Source organism: Equus quagga, chromosome 11 (genome assembly GCF_021613505.1).
Source record: "Equus quagga isolate Etosha38 chromosome 11, UCLA_HA_Equagga_1.0, whole genome shotgun sequence".
In the NCBI taxonomy this organism is placed as follows: Eukaryota; Metazoa; Chordata; class Mammalia; order Perissodactyla; family Equidae; genus Equus; species Equus quagga.
This window is the reverse complement of record NC_060277.1, coordinates 116,391,973-116,414,275: the sequence shown is the minus strand read 5'-3', so window position 1 is coordinate 116,414,275 and position 22,303 is coordinate 116,391,973. Positions and strand designations below refer to the sequence as shown.

The window sequence follows — 22,303 nt, the reverse complement described above, 5'->3', positions numbered from 1 at the left end:
TGGAGCTCCAGCCATCTCCCTGGCCCGTCCACCACTTCCACCCCAGGACCTTTGCATGGCATGTCTGCTTCTCCCAGATACCAAGAAGGCCGTGACACTCCCCACCTCAAGGCCTGGCTCAAATCCCACCCCAACCACCATTGTTAAAACTGCAGTTCTGCTGTCCTTGCGCCCCCACACTCTCCACCCAGGCCCTGCTCTGCCCCTTTTCCTTCAGCACCAGCTGCCACCTCACACCAGTACGACTCACATCTGTGGGTTTACACACTGGTGGTCCCCAGCTACCCCCGAGAGCAGGGTCCCAGTGCTGGAGCTGGAGGGACAGTCCTGAGGGTATGTCTGACTCAAAGCCCCATTCTTGTCTGTAGCGCCAACAGGGTGTGTGTTGGGCTGGCCAGCTTGGCCTGGGACATCACTGGGGGCCCTTGCCTGGGGGCCAGCTTGCCACCAGAAGCCAGGACAGGGGCACTCACATGTAGCAGTCAGAGGTTCCCCTGGGTCCCAATGGGCCACGTGGGTGAGTGTGGGCTGTGGCCAGACCCCAGGTGAACGCGAAGTCCCTCACACCTGTGGTCCATTCCACCCCGGCTCCTCCAGGCAGATACCTGGTGCAGGACCCTGGGCACAGGAGGGGCACCAGGAGATGAGAGCCTGCTGCCCACGGATGCATGGGGGGCCGAGGATCTCGGGAAGCAACTGCTTTTCCTGCTCTTGATGTCGATGGACAGGCCCGAACCTGGGGCTCCTTCCAACAGCGTCTGAGGAACGTCTTTAGAAAAATGGGGTGTCCAAGGCCCCTGAGGCCAAGAGAATAAGGATGTCGCTTAGGATTTGCCAGGAGGCTGCGTTTGCGGGGTCGTGCGGGGCCTTGGCCGGCCTGTGCCGTGCACCCGGCCCTGTTTGAGCTGGGAAACGCACAGGGAGGAGAGGAAGCTCGAGGCTTCACTCCCTACAAGTGGAGCAGTGAAAGGAAGAGACAGGAGCAGGGAAAACAGTGCTGCGGCGGGCCTGGGCTCGTCAGTTACAGCAGGACAGATGGATACAGGAGGAGGAGGGAGGGGTCAACAGGGGTGTGCAGCTTGGCAGGAGGAAGGTGGGATCTGGGGCACACCGGGCCCAGACTCGAGGGCTCCTTTGCGCCTCCCCTTCAAGCTGTGGACGGAGCCACAGAAGGGTGCCCATGTCTCCGTCCACACAGTGACCGGGCTGACCCGAGCAGGGACAGAGCCGCTGGTCAGCCAGAGTGCCCTTTGGAGATCCTCCCAGTGTCCAGCCTGGTCCCTCAGGGCTCCACAGTGTGGAGCCTTCCCCAAGGACAGACATGGGAGGGCAGGAGCTCTGTGTCAGAGAGCGGAATGGGGCACACCGTGGCCTCAGAGGCCCACAGGGGCTCTGGCAGCAGGAGGTCACGGGGCAGGGGCTCTGTGCTCCCTCAGAAAGGGTGACCCTTCCAGCCGCTGCCCAGCACAGAGCGGCCCTGGATCGCTGGGGTGCTCTGCTGTACTAATCTCGCAGGCCGTGGAAAGCAAGGCTCCTGCGTGCCAGCACCAGGCACCCCCCTGCAGGGCTGGACCCTCAGCACCAACCCCCTCCTGCCCCCCCTGCTCAGGGCAAAGGCAGGTTCCAGGGGGGGGACGCTTCCTCACCCCTCGAGCAGCCTCCACCCCAGCCAGCTCCAGGCTGCTGCCCATGGCACTTTTTGAAGAGCCCAGGCCTCAGGTGGGGGGAGTGCTGCTGCCCATTGCCATCAACACGCAGGCTCAGGCCCCCCGCCCCCCTCAGGCAGATCCCAGTGTCTCTGCGCCAACCTGAGGACAACCAGCCCAGAAACCAAAGCCTGACCTTCCGGTTCTGCAGCATCTGCTGCCCCGAGGCCCAGAAACCCCAACGCACCATCCCGGGCAGATCCAGCCCCGCCCCACCGTGGACCTGGCACGGCTGCTGCTGCTACACGCGCCCTCCTGGCATGACGCGTCTCAACGATTAGCCACAGGAGGACCTGCTCCCAACCCGGCCGCCCTAGGTCCTCGCCCATGCTTGTACTTGTTGCGCAGGTGTTGAGCACCTGCTTCTTGTCATGACCTGCAGGAACCCACAGACCTGAGCCAGCACACACCTGATCAGCACACGCCTGAACCGGCGCACGCCTGAGCCAGGCCACATCTGTGTCAGCTCACAACTGTGCCAAGCACACCTGAGCCAGGGCACAGCTGAGCCAGGGCACACCCGAGCTGGTACACACCTGAGCCAGGGCACACCTGAGCCAGGGCACACCTGAGCCGGTACACACCTGAGCCGGTGCACACCTGAGCCAGGGCACACCTGAGCTGGTGCACACCTGAGCTGGCATACAGTGCCTCCATGTGGCCACACGGTGTGCCCGAGTCTTCAGTGCAGCTGGTGCATGCCCACTGACCAGTGCTGGCCTCTGCCAGGTCCCCCTTCGGTCTCAGAAGCTGCTCGGGAGAATCATCTGATTCGTAGATGAGGATGCAGGCTCACGACTGATCACCTGACACCCTAAAGGCCCCTGTACTGGGGTGAATAGTGTCCCCCAAAATTCACATCCACCCAGAGCCAGTGAATGTGAACATATTTGGAAACGTGGTCTTTGCAGACGTAATTAGTTACAGTGAGGTCACGGGGTGGGCCCTAAATTCAATCACTGGTGACCTTATAAGAGGAGGAGAGGTCACAGGACACACAGGGAAGAAGCCACGTGATGGTGGAACAGAGACCGAGCGATGCCCCTACAGGCTGAGGATTGTCAGCAGCCGCCAGATGCTGGAGGAGGCAGAAAGGAGCCTCCCCCGAAGTTCTGGAGGGAGCATGGCCCTGCCGACACCTTGGTTTTGGACAAGTGGCCTCCAGAACTGAGAGGATAAGTGTCTGTGGTTTTAAGCCCCCAGTTTGCGGTCAGTTGTTACGGCCGCCCCAGGACACTAACTCATCCTTGAGGATCTGGGGGTCAGCACAGACCAGTCCCCAGGTGTCCAGCTACTTGCGGTAGGCTCAGGCATTTGGAGGAAGCTGGGGTCAAAGGGCAGGCTCTGGGTCAACAGGATGTGGGGGGGTCCTCCAGGAAGGAGGAGGCCACATCTGGCTGAGGCCAAGTCACGCTTTCTGGAGTGGGGGGGTGACAGCCACACTCAGAGCTGAGCCCAAGAGAGGCCCAAGGGGGGCACCCCACCAAGCACAGTGCACGCCCCACAGGGCCACGGCTCCATCAGACGCTGGTCCTTATTCTCTGGAATGGAAATAGCCTGCAGCCCAAGATGGCCACAGCTGGCAAAGCACATTCTTTACAAAGAAACAACAAAGCAGAAAAATAAATATTTGGCCCCATAGATTTCCGACGTAAGAAACAACTCTGAATGGTGCCCAAGCTTTGCAAAGCCTGGTGCGAGTGTCCGCGGCAGGCGACGGCCCCAGCACCCACCCCACACACCCGCCAACGCAATGACTCCAGATGCTTTTGAAAAACAGCACGAAATGACACACAAAGGCATTTTAAGACACGAGAGTTTGCTTCCTATGGACGTTTCTTTTTTTAAAAAATATATAATAACTTAGTTTGCATTTTACAGCATTTCCAATCAATCAGTCCTTGGCCGGGACCCTGTGGGGTCGGACGCGGTGTATGCCTCCGTAGCTTGAGCACTGGGGCGTCCGCCGCGGCACCAGCAGTGGTCACTCCGCGCCCATCTCGCAGGGGTTCAGCCCCGTCTCCTCGGCGTCCCTGTACATCCTCTGGAAGTCCTTAAAGCGCGGGGCGCAGCCGAGCCGGGCCTCCCCAAAGTGCATGTGGCCGGTGAAGAGGAACTCCCCGTGCCCGGGCCTCACACCGCACTCCAGCAGCGTTGTGATGCGGCCCCGCCAGCCGCTGCCCTCCGGGGCGGGCTGGAAGACCCTGCTCTTCTGCCGGTAGAGCCGGCTCACGTGCAGGTGGATGGCCGACTCCTGCTGCTCCAGCTCATGGGTGACATCCTGGATGGAGCCTCGGACGACTGCGGGGGGAAGGAGACAGGGGTCAGTGGGGTGCCCAATGAGCAAACACTGGCAGCGGGTGGGCAGCGGGACCAGGAGCCGACCCTGAACTCTGTGTTCCAGGAGTTCTCTTAAAAACCACAATTCAGCGCTGGCCCAGTGGCGCAGCGGTTAAGTGCGCACGTTCCGCTTTGGCGGCCCAGGGTTCACCGGTTCGGATCCCGGGGGCAGACATGGCACCGCTTGGCAAGCCATGATGTGGTAGGCGTCCCACATATAAAGTAGAGGAAGATGAGCATGGATGTTAGCTCAGGGCCAGTCTTCCTCAGCAAAAAGAGGAGGATTGGCAGCAGATGTTAGCTCAGGGCTAATCTTCCTCCAAAGGAAAAAAAAGCACAACTCACATGCGTGAGGCTGCCCAGGGCTCGTCCCGCCACACAGACATATCAGGTTTTCTACCGAGGGCCAGCCACGTAAGTGGGGAAGACAGAAGACACAAATCACACTGTGCATCAGCTTTTCAAGTTAGAAGAAGAAAGTGACCACAGTCAACACAAGCTGTGCGGCACTTCCGTATCAGGATCGGGCAGAAACGCTGGTGTTTGGGGAGGAAGGGGACGGGAAGGAGGAGAGCAGAGTGGGCATGGGGACGCTGATGCCCTCCGTGCAGAGCAGAAAGTGACAGGAGCCCGCCCCACTGCCCTTGGTGCCCGGGGCTCAAGCTGGGTCCAGCGCCACAGCAGCGACTCCGCAAGCTCACACGGAGGGCTTCCACCCACCCGAGAGCATCTGGGCCAACATCACAAGCAGGCAGCTGAGTCCCTGACCTCAGCCTCAGCCCCACCGGGGCCTCGAACGCCGGCTGCGGTGGCTGTGGGGACGGGGCGAGGGCAGGCTTCTGATGTGAGGCTGGCACCAGGGACTTCGAGAGCGATGCCTCGTGTGCAAAGGGGTCCCTCAAATGGGAATTCCCAACACTCCCCCTGCCGTGTGCAAGCCCCTCCCCCAGGCCGGAGTCCTTTCTCCAGTGAGGAGGAAGCAAAGCGTTTTCCTACGATCACAGTCCAGAGAGGAGGGGGCACCGAGCCCAGCGCTTTCAGCTGAGTCTCCTCCCCCTGGAGAGTTTGGTACCAGAAGGTTCTCCCAGGCCCACCAGGGCCCCCCAACGAGGCAGGAGCCGGAGCACACTCACCGAAGTCGCTGGTGCAGACGGCCAGGAGCACCTCCGCATCGCTGCAGGGCCGGCAGGGGGCTGCAGGAGAGAAGGGGGTCAAGAGCGGGATCAGATGGGACTGCAGGGGGCTGCAGGAGAGAAGGGGGTCAGGAGCGGGATCAGGCGGGACTGCGGGGGGCTGGGGGGGAGAAGGGGATCAGGAGCAGGTTGGGGGGTGTGGACGTGTGCCCTCATACAACCACGCCCTGTAGGTGCTCTGACGCCTCTGCAGCCAGGGCGCCCAAGAGCAGGAGTGAAAACGCAGCCTCGGCCACACGGCTGGGGGACTGACCGACTCCAGGCCCAGGCCCACCCCGCCACATGCGATGGGCGTGCTCCCCAACTGAGAGTGGGGTTTCCAGCTTGGCCCCACCTGGCTCGTTGGTGCAGCTCTACCCGACGAGCAAGCACTCGACTCTCGTTCAAATCACTCCTCAGTGCCCATCATCAACGCAAAACCCATCTGTGCAGACCCGAAGCCACGTGCCCTAACCAGCCCGGCCGAGAGCCACCCTTGCTCTGGCCTCTGCATCCACACCCCAAAAACGCTGGGCTCACCCACTCCCACATAGCCCGCTCCCCAGGGTCGCACCTGCCGCCGAGATTCTACGGGGGGCAAGGCACCGCCCAGAGGGACCAATGAGGCCACCGCTCTGCTAAAGGTGTCAGTGAACGGGACAGAGCAGTCGCCCACTGTGGCCATGGGGCCCTGTATGAACGACAGGAGTGGTGAGTTCGAGTCAGAGCCATCAGCCCGGCCCCTCCCCAGAGCCGGAGGTCCTCCAAACACCTTTCACAGAATCCCTCTGAGACCCCAAATCCAGTGGGGCCGCTTCCTCCAACCAGACCAGGCCTGCACGGTGGGCTTCCCCCTGCCTTCACCAGACAGCCTCCGACAGGCGTGCGGCGTGAGAAAGGCTGGGGCCTCCGCGACTCCCCTCCAGGCACGGCACCCCTGTGCTAGGAGATGGATCTCGGAAAATGCAATTCTATTCTCTGGCTCTCATGGTGCACCTTTCAAGGCCTCTACCTCACCTATTTCGAGATTCTAGGTTTTGCCACAAACTCTCCTAACTCAGTAGGAGCTGCTGGTCTGAAATCTCCCTGGGACGACTCTCTCCCGGCCTTCGCACGTTCCGAGGGCCCCGGAACCTCCCTGGCCTTGGTGCCCACCGGGCCTGGATGGAGCTAACCCTGTCAGCACGCCTGGTGGGCTGCCCTTGCTGCCCCTGAACTGGGCTGAGCTGTCACCTGCCTGGGGGCAGCCCAGAGCCCCCGGAAGCAGCAGTGACTCGGGGGGCCCAGTGGGCAGAGGAGCAGGAGCTGAGAGGCCCGCGGCGCCCAGATGTGCGTGGACCACGGCGCCGGCACAGGGGTCAACAGAGACCCTGGGCTTTGCAGCATCCTGGGCAGCTCAGGGTCTGTAGAGCCCTGGGCAGCAGAAATGCCTGGAGCACTGGCCCCGGCCGTCCTGCCCCAGGCAGGGGTGGACGTGCGCGTCCCAGGCCAGCTCACGGAGCGCCTGACTCACCAGCCCGCCCACTGCCGGCTGTGTCTATTAAGCTGTCAAGGAGCCTGGAGCAAGAACAGCCTGTCGGACGCATCTGAAGTCAGGCCAGTGCACCCGAGAGGCCGCGGTGCCTCCCCCACTCCAGCTCCAAGTCTTGGAGCCTCTGCCACCCGTGGCACTCGGCTCTCGTGTGTGGACCCCTATCCCTCTCGCCTGGTGGGGGCCCGCTGCCCACACAGGGCCTGACAGAGGCCTCTGCCCATCGGGAGTGTTGCAAAAGGGGACATACAGCACTGGGGGCATCTGAGGGGCCCATGCTCCACCCAGAGGCACAGTTCACTCTGACAGGTACTGAGGGGCGCGTGGCAGGGGTGACACCTCCCATCCAGGCCCAGGGGCCAGAGGCCCAGCTGGGGGTCCCCCTGTGGGGTGCGGGCAGCCTTGGCAGCTGTCCGAAGAGAAGGCGGGTCAGCAACCACAGTCGCTCATGGGCTCCCCTCAAGGGGCAGCTCCTTCAGGAGGAGCTGGAGCTGTGGGGTCAGGCCACACGCTGCTGAGGGTCCACACGAGCTCCTCAGAAGCGTGTCTCAGGCTCCGGGTCAGTGACAGGCCCAGGCTCCACACCGTGATTGGACCCAGCCTGGGCATGCATCCTCAGGGCCCTAGAGCTCTGCCTTCTCCGTGGTCACAGGACCTCGGCTGACAGCTGAGGAGAAAGGTGCAATGAGCTGTCCCGGCACCTGGCTCCACTGCAGAAGGTGCGGGTACCCCGGTGGCCCCGGGGGAGGGTGGTCGGTAGCCTACAGACCCTCCTGCCAGAAGCCTCAGTGAGCTGAGCCAATACCATCAGCAGCTGAGCTAATGAAGTGCCGCCCTGGGGACTTCCCTCCTACAGCCTGAGCTTTACGCCACGCAGGTCACCTTCGCAGAAAATCCAGTCTGTGGACGCCAAGAGAAGCAATCTGGAAACGATTATTAATCGGGTTGGGCTCGTAGAGGCTGTGGAATGTGCTGGTGTCGGACACACCGCATCTCATTCCTTACGGGGAAGATGGGGGGGGCGGCGACAGGCTGGGCAGAATTCTGGCCCCTGGTTCTCGGAGGGAGGAGGGCTGGGGTGTGGATGTCTTAGGAAAATTACTCTGGAATGCGCATAAATGAGCTAAATGGAGAAGAAAAAACAGGGTCTGGGAGGCCCGCCGGGGCCCCCAGGCACCAGGTGAGGATAGCAGGTGCAGGCTGGCAGGGTGGGTGGGTGGCTCCCCTCGAGTCGGGCCCTGGGCACAGGAGGGGCAGCCTGACGCCCAGGAGAGGTCTGCAGATGGGCAGCTGGTCCAGGGGGTGGGACTGCCTGAGTGAGGACGACCAGGGGGACGCACACAATTTCCAAAGGGAAAACCGTGCCCGAGAGCACCTCGGAGTCTTGGACACAGCTGGTGACAGTGGCAGATGCCGCGTTTTAACAGGGAGCAAAGAGAAAGGAGGAGCAAGGGCTGGACTGGCCAGACTGTGGCCGTGGCCGAAATGAGCTGAGGCCCAGCTGCCACTTAAGGCTCTCAAGCCTCCTTCAACTGTCCCAGCAACCACCACACTCTCCAGAGCTCCAGGCTGCAGGCTGGCGTCGCCCCGAGATGACCCACAGGGCCTGGCAGACTGGTCGCGTCTGTGAGGCCCACCTCTTGGGAACTCTGGTCTCACCAGCCACCTCCTCCTGCTGAGGAAGCTGGGGGAGGCCACACCCTTCCACCTGAAAGTCCAGAGATGGGTGAGATGAAAAATAATTATACAATAATTACAGTGGCTGGAGAAGCCACTGGTGCAGGGAACTAACGATCCTTGGAAAAAAATTAAGTTCTCTCCTTTTCTGTTTCCACGAAATAATAGGTTTCTTTTCACTTTTGAAGTTTGCTGTTCACCCCCAGGACCTACCAAGGCCAGAGGGCTCCTGACAAGGGCTCTGTGCCCCGGGCCTCCCTTCAGGATCTCTCGGCCCAGCTTGTCAAACAGTGAGTTTAAAGCGACAGGAAGATGATGCCCATCAGAAACTGTGGGACCCAGACCGCCCACACCACACAGCACCCATGAGCCAGCAAGGGGAGGACTTGTGTGTCCATGGCCAACACAGGGGCAGCGGCCCTCTGCCCCCCCCCCCCCCCCCCCATGGGTCTAAAACGCTAGTCTTCCCCCAGGCACCTGATCACAGGGGCCTGCTCTGGGTGGCCACAGCACGGAGCCCAAACCCCAGAGCGTGGATGTGGTCACACCGGTGAGCCGTGCTACTCAGCTCCTGAGCAGAAAAGAACAGACCGGAACCCAGGGCCCACCTGGGCTGCCCAGGCAAACGCAGGAGACGGGGTCTGTCTCTGTGTCCTTGACCTCCTCCCTCCTCCACTCGCCACCCTTGAGGGCAGCCCTGCACGCCCGGCCAGGCTCAACCAGCAGACCTCAGCACACAGCCAGGTGTGGCAGAGGCCTCACCCACTACTTAGTGCATCTGGCCACTCGCCAGCCTTCCGTGTCCTGCCAGGTTGTTTCATCGCCAGTGGGAGGAGTGCTCGAGTCACTCAGGTGCCCTGACGAGGCCCACGGAGCAGGAGGAGGGCCCTGGGGGCAGGCCCTGCCCTCCTGCTGGGCTCACCTCCCACGGCCCCCCTCCCCCTCTGTCTGCGCCCATCGGGAGCAGCCTGCCTATCCACTCCCAGCTATGGCTGGCCTCCCCCCAACTATGGGTGCTTCTCGGTGCATATGAGGAAGCTGATTATGCAACATGAATGGACATGAGGCCAACGCGCTCGCTACAAACGCTCACAGTGGAACCATCAGAGCCCCAGCAGGGGGGCCAGGCTCAGACACACACCTCTCGGCCGGGTCTCCAGCCCTGGAGCCTCTTCTTTCCCGTCAGCACAAACTAGAACCTGTGACTCATCAGGAGGGAGAGGTGAGTCTGCCCCAGCAGGCATCACTGGTCGCACTGCTGGCCGGCCGAGGGCGTGCGCTCACCTGGCGTCACGCCCCAGTTTCACTGAGGTCTCCCGCAGCCACTGCCAGAACAGGAGAGAGCTGGGAGCCACGCGCTCCCGTCTGAGAGCCCGCCTGGCCCCGAGCCGGCACCGCTGCCAGATGGCTGGCACCGACATCCCACACGACGTCCCCATTCCTTCGACATTAAAGGCTTACAGGCCCATCCCCTGATGACAGGCGAACACCCCGGGGAGAAGGGATACACCGCCTCCCCCAAGCCACGCTGCCCCTCGTCTCCCTTGGGGCGGGGGAGCTGGGCCCCAGGGAGGGCTGACACCTGTGCCCATTTCTGGTCCCAGCTCCAGAGCCCTGGGTACATTTGGGGCCCCGTCCTAAGTTCTGAGAGTCGGTGTGTCCCTGTGCTGCCCCGGCCAGCATCTGGGCCACTGGGCAGACGGATGCTCACCCCCCACCACCCACAGGATGCCTGGATCCCTGCGGGCCCCAGAGGGAAACAGACCCTCAGGGCTGGACAGGCATCTGTCGGGGGGCAACAAGGGAATTCCCAGCCAGCCCAACACCCAGCCTAGGCCAAGCACAGGCCATGACCAAATGGCCTATACCCATCACGCAGGGCCCCCTCCCCGCAACCCCACAGGAGCCCAGGGCAGCTAGTCACCCCACTATGGGCCATTCCCAAGCCTGCTCATGCCCCGGCCTGGAAACACGGAGCTGGGGGCACAGACCCTGCCCTGCGGAGCAGGAGCTGAGAGTCAGCCCAGGCTGTGACCGATGCCAGAAACAGTCTGCAAACACAAGCTTTCGGGCATGTGGTGATGAAGCACTGGTCACACCATGGCCTCTTGGCAAAAGTGGAACACAGCTCAGGCCACGAGAGGACAGGTGACAGCCCCACGTATCTAAGACCAGCGGCATTTGATCAGCGAAGGAAGTACTACTATCTGCTCTGGCAGCCGGCCATCACCACAGTCAGAGACAGGGAATTTGGGGACTGAGTTTTTTCAGATTTTAATTGTGAATTTCTCTCTAGGCCCCCAGAGCGAGGCTGTGGTCTCTTCCCCCAGCTCTCCCACCCACCCTAATCGCCAGTGATCAAGATAGAGACTGCTCTGCTTAAAGTTTTATTTAGGTCTTGAGGTTTACAGCAGCTTCCAAAGCTACAATCCTGAGTGGGGTCCCACCTGGGTGGACAGCATGGGGGCGTGGTCCCACCTGGGCCGTCCCACGCTGAAGCTTTCTAACAGACCAGTTTAGTGTGAGAGAGATTTAACGTTTGGAAAACTGATCTAAGCGAGAACACAGAACAATGAAGTGTAGATTCACATTCAGGACTAAAGTCTAAATTTCAGATCCTAGCAGATCTGCTTCCCCCAGTGGAATCTTTTATCCACCAAAATGTGGAGACTAGACCATTCTGGGAATGGGCCACCCCTCAAACCAGGTGTCTCCGCCTCGGCCCTGCTCACATGGGGGCCACAGTGTGCTCCGTGCTGGGGCGCCCTGAACACTGTGGGTGTCCACACCTTGCCTGCCGGGCCTCCACCACTTGAGGCCTCCACCACCATCCCCGCCGGTCACAGGGCCCCTTCTGGCCTGGCGGTCCCTAAAAGTCAGGAACCCTGCGCCTGCTCATGGCACGAGGACTGAGACCTGCCCCTGTGAGGGCTCTCAGGGCCACGCGCTCCTCGGTCTCCACCCGTGGAACTTTCCGGAGACCAACACTGCCCTCCACACAGGGCCCTGCAAAGCTGTTTGCTCGCCTCAAAAGAAAAAAGGAAAGAGGAACCAAAGAGAACTCGCGTCTCCACGTGCACATGACATCCTTGCTGCCCAGAGACTCGCTCCAGATCCCCAGCAGAGGCGCCCACACTGTCCCAGCCACCTGAGAGGAGGGATCGCGGCGGGGGGCTGCTTCACAGGACGCCAGGCGCCCGCTCCCCCACCTGCAGCCCCTCTCCCGGCATGTCGGTGTCTCCACGCCACACCCGCGGAGTCCTTACTGACACCCACCCACAAAATGCCTCTGGAACTCGGGACCAGCCCGCGGCTCAGGACGTCGCAGCGGCGCACCACCCTGGAATGGGAATCAGCCGGGGCTCCCACCTGACCCTCCGCATGTCGGGGCTGCAGCCGACACCAGAAACACTCAGCCAATCTGTGTGGCAGGAGAAACGGTGGGGCAGTTTGAACGGTGACAGCTTCCACTTCAAATCACAGCCATGACTAGTCCACGGAGGACGAGCACGTCAGGGCGAGGAGCATGGCCTGCCACGGCTCTCCGCTCTGACCCGTGGCCATCATGAGGGGACGCTTGTCTGCCCTCTGCAAACATACTTCCTAGGAGACCAACGCTGTTTCGCCAAGTCAAAAAAACACCCAGAGCACCAATGGGACACCCTGCGTCCAACATCCACTGCACTGCATGGATGTCGCCAGGAGGGTCTGCTGGCACCCGCGGGGCCACCTGGGCAGACCCACCAAGTCTGAAGTGCAGGTGCGAGCAGCATTTTCACAGAGACTATGCTGAGGGGGGACGGGAGGGAATGTCACTGCCGGAGGACCAGGCAGCCGGTGCGGCCAGCCCTTCCCACCCCAGGGGACACCACTCACCTGACAGAGCATGCAGGTCCGACCCCACACGCCGGCTGGTCAGCTCATACTGGAAACCCGTGGTCCTCCTGCTGATGTCCTGCTGGGGCGTCGCCTCCACGAACAGGCCGCCCTGGTCAAAGTCGAAGCAGCGCACCTGGCCGAGCCCACGGTCCCCGTCCCGCACCAGCAGTTTCAGTTCTCCAGTTTTTTCCAAATAAATATTGGCCCCCGAGGAGTCCCTGAGGGGCTTGATGCAGAGAGTCAGGCGTCTTGAGGGCAAGAAGGTGTTGGGCCTCAGGTTGACGATGAGAGCGCCGGTGGGGTACATCCACTCCACAGCGCCCGCGGCACAGCGCAGGTACACCTGCTCCACCTCCTTCCTGTGCGCCTCGTGCGTCAGCCCACTGTGGAGGGGACACTGTCAGCCAGGGCCCAGCCCCACACGCACCCGCCCAGGGGAAGCCCACACACGTGCTGGCCCTCTGGCCCCTCCCAGCAGCCCCTCACCCACAGGCAGCCCGCGCCACCTCGGCCCTGCAGACGGGACCCTCTTCCCGGGAGGACAGCCGCACGGCTTCCCTGCCCACTCCCTCCAGTGCGTCTGCTCCAGAGAGCAAGTGGGCGGGGCCGGTGCTCTGATGCGTGCAGGTGGCACTTGGCTCCCAGGCCCTCTCGACACCCTGACATTCAGCATCTGCTGCCTTCAGGGCTGCAGCTTCGGGCACTCGTGTCAATCAGGGAGGCGATGGGTACAGGGGAGGCGAGAGTCAAGGAAGGAATGGGTCTTCCCAAACAGAATCAAGGAAACACCAGCAGGACTTTGGCACCAGCCCAAGTTCCAGATGACCCAACGAGGGCAAGGCAATGATGGGAGATTCCCACTGAGTGTGGAAAACATGCAGCAGGTTCAGACTGCAGGAGGTGCCATGGGGCGCAGGGCACACAACAGACAACCTGATCCAGAGACTGGCTCCTGAAGTGCCTAGGAACATGGGCAGTTTGGGGTGAGCGGCCATCGGTGAGTCCGGCCTTGTGCCTTAGGCCTGAGTGTCACTTTCCTCAGTGACGACTTCACTGCTCTTCACTCATCGGCAAACCCGAAGACTCTGCACTGCCAGTTGTACTTTTAACAATAAACTAGAATGTCATCAAAGCGAGACACAAAAGCAAGGCGAGGTCCCCCACAGGGAGGGACACGAAGGGGACGTGTGGAGATGCCCCATACTCCCAGCGGAGTCCTCAGAGTCCTAGCTGACTCCACTCCTAACAAATGCTAAATCGGAAAAAATGAGGCACCAGGCTCGGGGAGACAGGTCTTGAGCAAAGTTAAGTTACGTTTTCAAGAAATTGAAACCATCAAAAACATTCAAGTTTCCCCTACTCAAAATTTTAATCTAAATGCCAGCTTGTGCTGGGGTGACGTCACAGCCACGAGCAGCCCTGGAACTCGAGCAGTGACTTCAGCTTCGTGTTCGGTTACATGAAATTTGGTTCTGATCAGACCTCAGACAGGTTCACCCACATTCTTAGGATTTTTATGTGGAATAAACAATGCTATATTCAGAGCCCTGGCCTGAGCGAGTTACCAGAAACCCTTTCTGCAGAGGAGAAAACACATAACACATGGTTTGCATTTACTGTTGGTGACTCACGCTCCGGGCCCTGAAAAACCTCACTTTTCATACGACGGCCAGCTGCAGGCTGGGGCTGCACAGTCATCCTGCAGACCACATCAGAGGGAGGTGTCAAGGAGGTGAACCCTCCTAACCCCGCTCCCCACCCCCACAAGGTCTTGGGTCACCAGCAGCCAGCCCAGCCTCCGATGCCTACCGGGGCCGCACATGCAGAACAGACTTACAAATTACAGTCAAATAACACTCATAAAAGCTCATCTGACACATACGTGGGGTGGGCATAATTATAGTGCTGGGTGAAAAAATTAGACTAAATGGTAAGTGGTGGCAATATACTCACAGACGTCTATAATCAGCTTTGCTCTTATGCAGCCAAAACAAACTTTATCCTAGTGTCCTTCCTCTCCTGTCTCCAGCCTCAAGGGGCAGTCGGACACCTGCCCCATACCTACGCACCAATCCTCAACTCTCTCCCACAAAAACCATCCTGTCCAAGGCTTCGCTTCCCTTTCAGTGGGGGACAGGGAGCCCTGGGGATCCAGAGAGTGGAGAACCCACACCAGACACCTTGGATACCTCTCAGTAAGTCACTTTAATCCAAGCAGAGGAAGGAGAAAAGGGGGGGGCCCAACTTCCACCCACTTCTCAGGCAGGAGCAGAGAGCCCTCATGGGACAGGTGGCCCACCCACGGCGGCCTGAGTCTGGGGGCTCCTCCCCTAGCACGCACAGATGACCATGTGCATCTTGTGGGGTGAACCTGGCTTCATTTATTACTAAGTCACTTGACTAAAAGAGGACCAGGAACTAAATGAAGGTGGACATACAAGAAATATGGCACCCCATTACTTCACCCTTTGACTGATGTCTTCACTGGCACACAGAGAAGGGTCCACGCCCATCCTCAGGGTGACTGTCTGCCACGGCTCCACCCACCTCTTCTCGAAGAGTCTCCTAAAACATCAAGATCAACAAGAACCCGACCAGGCACTCGCCCGGGCTGCTCACCTTAACCCAGGCTGTCAGCAGCGTGTGATAAGCAAGAGCCCCATTTAGACAAACATCAGCTCAGTCCAGAAGAACCACCAGCCCCTCAGCCTGGGGCCCACTGGGTCTCTGGGTAAAGTCCAGGACTCGGGGTCTATCTGGTTCCTATCAGAAAACGTAGTCACATCTCTCACGTCTAAGTTTCCGGCACCACAGCAAACGTGAAGAAACTTCTATTTATGCAAAACTGCTGGAGGTGCAGAAACGCACCCTGTCTGTGATGGTCGTCGATGACGTATTTTGTGATTTTCACGTGACACGCAAATGACACACTAACCAGGCAAAAATAACACAACTGCTTTCCGATGTTATCACGAAGCTAAAAGATGCGGGAAAAACTGCGGTCCTATTCAACCGTACGAAACTGAGATGACTGACTCAATCTTCGATTATCCAAACTGAATTAACACATTTTTCCAAAAGAGTTGGCAAGTGGCACCCCCAGGTGGACACACCTGTGGAGCACCTTCATGGGAAAGATGGCAAATTCCAGGTTGAGGTGGGGATGCGAAGGGGTCAGTGTGGTGGCAGCAGATCCCACCGCACGCACACCCCCAGCCTGGCTCAGACCTGAGGCCCGGGAAGGAAACCACAGTCTCCTGTTGACTCAGATCGGGAAGAGCCTAGGTCAAGCGGAAACCAGAGGCTCTGCTGACCAGAGCCATCTTTCAGGTCCCACATCGCAGAAGAGAGCCCTGCCCATAACAGTGGGAAAGTCCATGGTCCACCTTTATGACCGCTGCCTAATAAAGATCAGGGCGCTGTCCGGCCCCTGCGCAAGGGAGAAGGATTTCAAAACCTCCTACTTTATTGCTTGGAAACACCCAGAAACACATTTCAGCCTGTCAAGTGTGAGAGGCCAGTGTCATAAAGAGCAACTCCCCTCCTATCAGGGGATCAGAATCCACCCAGCATATCAGGGCTCGCACCACCCTGTGCTGTCTTTAGAACAGCTCATAAAAAGTCATAAATGCACGGAGTCAGCAGGCAAACCAGCACACCCAGGTTTCGAGAGCGAGCATCTGTCAGATGATGGTGAAGCATATTGGTGACGGGGGTGGGGGGGGGCAGCAATTACAAGGCAAAGGGGTCTTATGCTCCAGGAATGTGGCCTGGCCCTGTCTCCTCCCCAGATCGCACCCGAAGCTCCAAAGGCCCCTGCGGCAGCCCTCTGCCCGGCTCTGCCTTTGGGCTGAGCGGAAGAAAGTGGAGGGAGTCCCCGACCAGGGGTACATCAGCAATGACAAAGGGAGAGGGGCTGCAGGCAAGCGTCCCTGCTTCCCCAGGTAGATAAGAGACTGCACGAGAACAGGAAGGGGGGAGACTCCCCCCCCGCCCCCCGCCAAGGCAAACACCTGCTTGGTCCAAGAGCTAGTGGACCCCTGACCAGCTCTCACTCACAGCCCTCTCTGGGCTCCAGGGGAGGCATCCCCTTCCAGGCATACGGCCCTCTAAGAACCTGAAAAGGATGTCAGCTCCTCCTCTGGAAACTCAAGCTCACAGGGTGGGACTGGGTTTCTGTTTTTATCTGTTGAAGCAGGACACCCCAAGGCCTCAGTTTGGGGGTGCACTGATTCATCCAGCAGAGGCTGCAAACCAGAGACTTTAATTACTGGGGGGGAGGGGGGAGGGGAAGGGCAGCCCCAGCAGAGTGTGTCAGAGTCACAGGCTCCCAGCCAGCTCTGTACTGGCGCCAGCATTCTCCAGGCCAACCCTCCCCCAGCTCAGATCTGCGATCTGCCACTCGTGGCCCCAGCCTCAGCCTCTCCATCCCCGCTCTGCTGTGAGCAGGGAGAATTTCAGCTGCAGGGAGGGAGGGCACCACGCGCCCAACCTGAGGAGGCCAGGACCTTCGCTCTGGGAGGGGGGCGGGAGGGAGAGAGGAGCGGGATGACTGCCAGCGACCACAGAGAACTGGGTCTGTAAGTATCCAAGATGACCAGCGGCTGCTCTGCTGACGCAGAGTCCAGCGCACTGGCACAACCCCGACCTTCTCGGAAAACGGTCTTCACTCAGAATAACCCCGTGACACCCCAGCATGAGGTGTCTGCCAGCGGGAATCTTCCCAGCAGACATCATGGCCCGAGGGGCTGAGGGGGGCCCTGCTCCATGAGACACCCCGACACCTGGACCCAGGGTGGCCCCAGCCCACAGCGTTTCCGGAGGAGGAGAGGCGCACCTCCCTCTGAAAACTCCTGAATCGGCAACTTCCGAGACACAAAACTGGCTTCTCCAACTGCGCGTTGCCAGCGCGGGGCCAGGGCGCCCTCGGCGGACTGTGGTCTCATCCTGAGTAGCTGCGCCCTCATCTGAACACTCTGCCCGCGCACACTTGCGCCCTGCACTCTTTCTGCTTGTCACACTTCTGTTTAAAAAAGTCCTCGCTGCCGCGGCGGAGGGGCGTGGAGGGGGGGTCGCCGAGCCCAGCGCGCGGCCAAGGGCGGCCTGACCTTCACAGGGCGGGGGCGGGGGCTCCGGCTCGGGCCGGCCCGCACGCTGCCCAGCGCACAGGTGTCTGCCCGCGCGTCTCCACCCGCACGGACGCCGCCAGCGCTAGGGCCCCCCTCAGTCCACCCAGGCCGCCGCTCCCTCCCGCGAGCCCGAGTGGCCCTTCCCGCTCGGCCCTGAGCGCAGGCCTGGCTCCTCCTGGCCTGGGGCGGGCAACCCGAGGACCGACCCCCGCCCGCCTCCGGTGCGGGGTCGCGGGGCCGGCAGCCGAGACACCCGGGGACCCGAGTGGGGACTGGCGCGCGGCGAGTGGGCGGCCCGGCCGGACTGACCCCGCCGCGCTGCAGGCGCGCCTCCCCTGGGCGTCCTCCGGGCCAGGGCACCGGGACGCCGCGGGCTCTTTTGTTCTAGAACCGCGGCGGGGGCGGCGGCGACGGCACTCGGCCTGGAGCCCAGGGAAGGAAGGGAGCCGAGGGGACCCGGGGCCGGTCGCGCCGCGCGGACTCACCTCCCCTTCCAGCTGCACAGGTCGCTCGAGTACTGCGCGCTCGCGCCACCCAGCAGCACGGCCAGGAGCACGGCCAGCCGTAGGGGTCCAGGGCCCGGGGGGGGGGGGCCGCGGCCACGGCTGCCCCGCGCGCCCCCCAGCCGCCCGCGCCGCGCCCCGCATGCTCTGGCTCCGGCTCAGCCGCCGGCCCCGCGTCCGCGCACCCCGGCAGACCCTCGAGCGGCGCGGCCGCGGGCCGGGCTCCGAGTCCAGGCGGGTCACGTCGCGCGCCCCCCGCGTACCCGGCGCGGCCGCCCGCCCATCCCGGCCAGAGCCGGGGACTCCGTGCCGGTGGAGCTGCCGCAGCCGCCGGAGCCGCGCACTGCCGCCGCCGAGCCTCTGAAGTCTGCGAGTCCGCGGCCGGGTCCCGGCTCAGCTGCGGGGCGGCGCCCGCCCGGAGCCCACGCCCCGCGCGCAGCGACCCCGCCCCGCCCCGCCCACGCCGGTCGCCCCGCCCCGCGCCCCCGAACCCCGTCCCGCCCCCAGCGCCCCAGTGCGCTCGGCTGGGCGCTGCGCCACCGGTGTCTGCGGCGTGTGCCGGGGGTGGGACAGGCCGGGACGCCAGGAGAGGAGGGCTCCGCGCGAGGGACGGGGAGAAGGGACCGGAAAGTAGCGTCCAGGGCGGGAGGGGCGGGGCAGCAGCGGGTCCCCGGCCCGGACGAGCGGGGGCGGGGAGAGGCCTGAGCCCCAGCGTGTGCAGACCCAAGCCGAGCGCCTGGCGGGCGGGTCCGTCCGCAGCGGCCGAGGCCCAGGGTGCAGACTGAGCCCGGAATGGACGTGAGCTGTGGCGTGGGCGCCTGGCCTGCCAGTTCTGTGTGACCAGCCTGACCCGTCGGGGTGTCCTGGCGCCCAACCCCCGCAGACTGTGTGTGCTCTGAGGAGGTTCTGCGGCCCAGGGGCGGAGCGGGGGCCACTGTGGCTGGTGGTGCGGCGGGCTCACTGCTGAGCTGCGGCGGACCCTGGAGCACCCACCCCACGGGGAGGCTGTAGGTTTGCTGGCCTGAGGCCGCCGCTCCTGTACGTCGTCGCCGCGAGCTCCCCGCACGTCCCCCGTCCCCGCTCTGGAGTGGGTCTGGCACCTGCCTCACCGGTCTGCGCTTGATTCTCGTGGTGAGGACCGTCTTGTGCGCTGGAGAGTTTTAGTAGCATCATGTCGGTAGCACTGCTCCCACTCCCAAGTTTGGCAACCCAGACTGTTTCCAGATATTGCCAAATGCCCCTGGGTGCAAAATCTCCCACTGAGACCCTTATTCTAGCAGGACCCGGCATGGTGACTACAGCGCGAGGAGAGTGGCTTCCTTCTCCGGGGCCACCATGTGCGTGACATCCAGTGGGGGAGACAGCGGGGACACCAGCAGCCCCAGCAGGGACTGGACAGGAGAGGCGTTCTCTGGCTTGGGGGCCTGACACCGGCACCAGGAGCTGGGTCTGGGTGGGACCTCGATGGCCTTCGAGAGGATGGTGAGGGTGTACCAGGAGAGGGAGGGAGCCCTGGCACATCGGACTCTGGCGTTGGTTTGAGCTGCAGAGCCTCAGACAGCATCAAATGGTGGAGAAACCTGACCTGCTTTAGCATTTCTCTTCCAGCCAAGATGGATTTTAAGTGACCTGGGGGAGGGGAGTGACTTCCTGTGCCTGTGGACTTGCCTGTCGCACCTCTTCATCTGGCTGGAGGCTTGAAGTCTAACCCCAAGGAGAAGCCTGACTCTGCAGGGCCCCAAACAGCTCAGCTGAGAGGCGGCAGCCCCCGGTGTGCTGAGGTGGAGGCACAGGGTTTCCCTTGGAGGGTCTGTTTAGAGCAGCCCTGGAACTGAGCAGGTCAACCCACCAGCCAGAGCTGGAGCAGGGACGTGCCCAGTCGTCAACAGTGACGGCACGTGAGACCCAAGGTCAGCTTGAGGCCAGAGGGCTCCACCTGTGCGTTTCAGGCTTGGGGCCTGAGCTACCCTCCCTGTGCCCCACTGGCATGTGTGCCTCTGCCCCTATCGCTGCAGGCACCAGGGTGCAGAAGTGCTTTGAGAAATGGGCCAAGTGAAACCACCGCCCAGGCCTTTGGGAGAGGAACCTGCTGGATACAAGTCTGGAAACTGCAGCCGCCTCTGTATGTGCTAAGTGTGTGCGCACAGCACGGCGGCCCCTTACCCAGCGTGCTGCAGGTGCTAAAGGGACCTGGCACACTGCACCCTTACAGACAGCCCCACCAGCCTGTGCATCCTGAAGGGCCATGTGGCTGGTCAGGGGCCAGGTCATCACATTGAACAAGGGGCAGGGGCAGCGTCAGGGCCCCCTCGTGTTGCAGACGCAGAGATTGAGTGCTGCCGGCCTGAGTGACCTGCTCAGGGTTTCAATACCCCCAGTGACGGCTGGACCAAAGCGGAGCTGCCATTTCTGGGGTGGCACAGAGCTGGTTCCCATCCCAGCCCCTGGGCTCTGTGACCTGGAAGGCTGCCAAAGCACCTGAGCCCAAGTCCACTTCCCTAAAACTAGAACAGTACAGTGGTGCTTCCGTTTGGCCAAACCCAACCCCTAGAACAGCCAGAGTGAATGATACAGCCTTTAGTGACAATGTATCAATACTGGCTCATCCATTGCAACAACATACACAGGCAAGAGTTTAGTAACCGAATCTGAGCGCTCTGGAGGGAGAACATGGGAGCTCTCTGTACTGCCTGCTCACTTTTTCTGTAAACCTGAAAAATCAAGTCTGTTCATTAAAAAACAAAAGCTAAGGTAATCGTGCTTGCCTGGCAGGGTTCTTGCGAGAACCCGATAGGATCTTGGGAAAGGCCTGGCCTTGCTGCTCTCAGACCCAGTCTCTGTGATAGGCCTTCCCTTCTGGGGACACAGGTACCTCCAGATTCCTGGAGGGTCCCTGAAGCAGGAATTTCCGGATTTCCCTCCTTCTGACAAGCTGCCAGCTGCAGGGTGTGGCCCCAGCTGCAGAACTAGTTCCCGTGGCTTCCTCAGCTCCTGGGGAGGTTTATACTCCAGAAATGCTCCAGGCCTCCTGGGCGTCTCTGCGCCCAGCAAGGTGGGGCTGCCGACCCCCCCGCCCCAGCCCTGCAAAGCCACCTGCAGATGAAACATCCCCATGATGAGGCTCCTGGTACCCATGGTGTTAGGCTCCTGAGGGGCGTGTTACATTTGGGGCTGGAGCCAGCAGGATGAGGTGGGTCATGGCTGTCTGAGGCTGCTTAGCAATCACCCACCCGGCTTCTCCACCTAGGGCCCAGCTGGCAACAAAGAAAGACCAGAGGGATCTAGTGTGAACCAAAGGGTCCTTGCCAGTCACAGTGTGCGGGTCCTCCCAGGCGGGAAGGGAACTTGCCATGTGTTGGTGCCTGGGGGCACCTCTTGAAGAGGGTCTCTCTCAGTTCACCCAGGAAGGGGCCACAGCAGCCACCACCCCCCAACCCATGGTGGGAAAGGAGCTGCACATGACGGGATCCCAGCAAAACCTGGGTGCTTCCTGCGTTCACAGCCTCCAAATGCCACAGCGACTGTCGGGAGGCAGGTGTGAGAGCAGAACCTGCTGGAGTCACCAAGGCGGAGCTGCCCTCCAAGTCTGCTCATGTCCCCACCCTGGTGACAGCAACTGAGGGGACTGGGCCCCCACCATCCAGTCCCATACCTTCCATGGCCCCATGAGACCAGAGTGACAGCACAGGCGGCAGAGTAACGCGAGGCTCAGCAATGACAGCAGGCCCCACAGCACAACTCAGCCTTATGAGGTGGCTGCCACGGAGGAGGCGGTGCTGCAGGGTGAGTGCCCACAGAGCCACCCGCCCACCCCACGGGTCCACACCAGAGCACATAGGGGTGTCCATGGCCCAGGCTCGAGTCAGTACCGATCTTCAGTCCCCATCTGTCCCTTCGCTCACGAAGTGTTTCCCAGGCACCTGCTGGGCACGTCTCTCTGATACGTCCAAGGGCTACAGCCCCTGACCTGGGCCGGCCTGGGACGGCAAGACGTGGCCAGGCAGGGAGAGCCCTTCCCCTCCCTGTGGCAGCAGCAGTGGCCTCCGGTCTGACCACGACCCACAGTGATGACCAAACAACATCTCTGGGCTCCTGGGCATGTCCCTGACCTGGGAGTTTTACAGCTCGAGCAGCAGCCCCTGTGTTTCATCTTCTCTAGTTGTTTTCTCTTCAGGTGCGCAGGAACCCATCACCCAAGGAACGAGACTTGCTGGGGCGGGGTCTGTGGGGCTGGATGCCCTTGCCCAGCCTCTGGATGTGGGTGGTGGGTGCACTTGGGTTCTGGCCCAGCCCCTCGCTGGTCTGGCTCACTCAGGCTGTGGGGTCAGGTCTGCTTCTGAGCCTCGGTGACCTGCAGTAGGTCTCC

The 22,303-nt window shown here is 61.5% G+C and overlaps 1 protein-coding gene across 1 annotated transcript; it reads right to left on the bottom strand.

Annotated features, from left to right (window-relative positions):
* Positions 1-3,500: 3,500 nt before the first annotated feature.
* On the bottom strand, positions 3,501-18,341 carry METRNL (meteorin like, glial cell differentiation regulator). Its single transcript, XM_046676021.1, is given in 5 exon segments — positions 3,501-4,007; positions 5,180-5,239; positions 12,303-12,688; positions 17,920-17,997; positions 17,999-18,341. Coding segments are annotated over 5 exon segments (924 nt in total). The 5' UTR covers positions 18,082-18,341; the 3' UTR covers positions 3,501-3,690.
* Between the last annotated feature and the right edge of the window lie 3,962 nt (positions 18,342-22,303).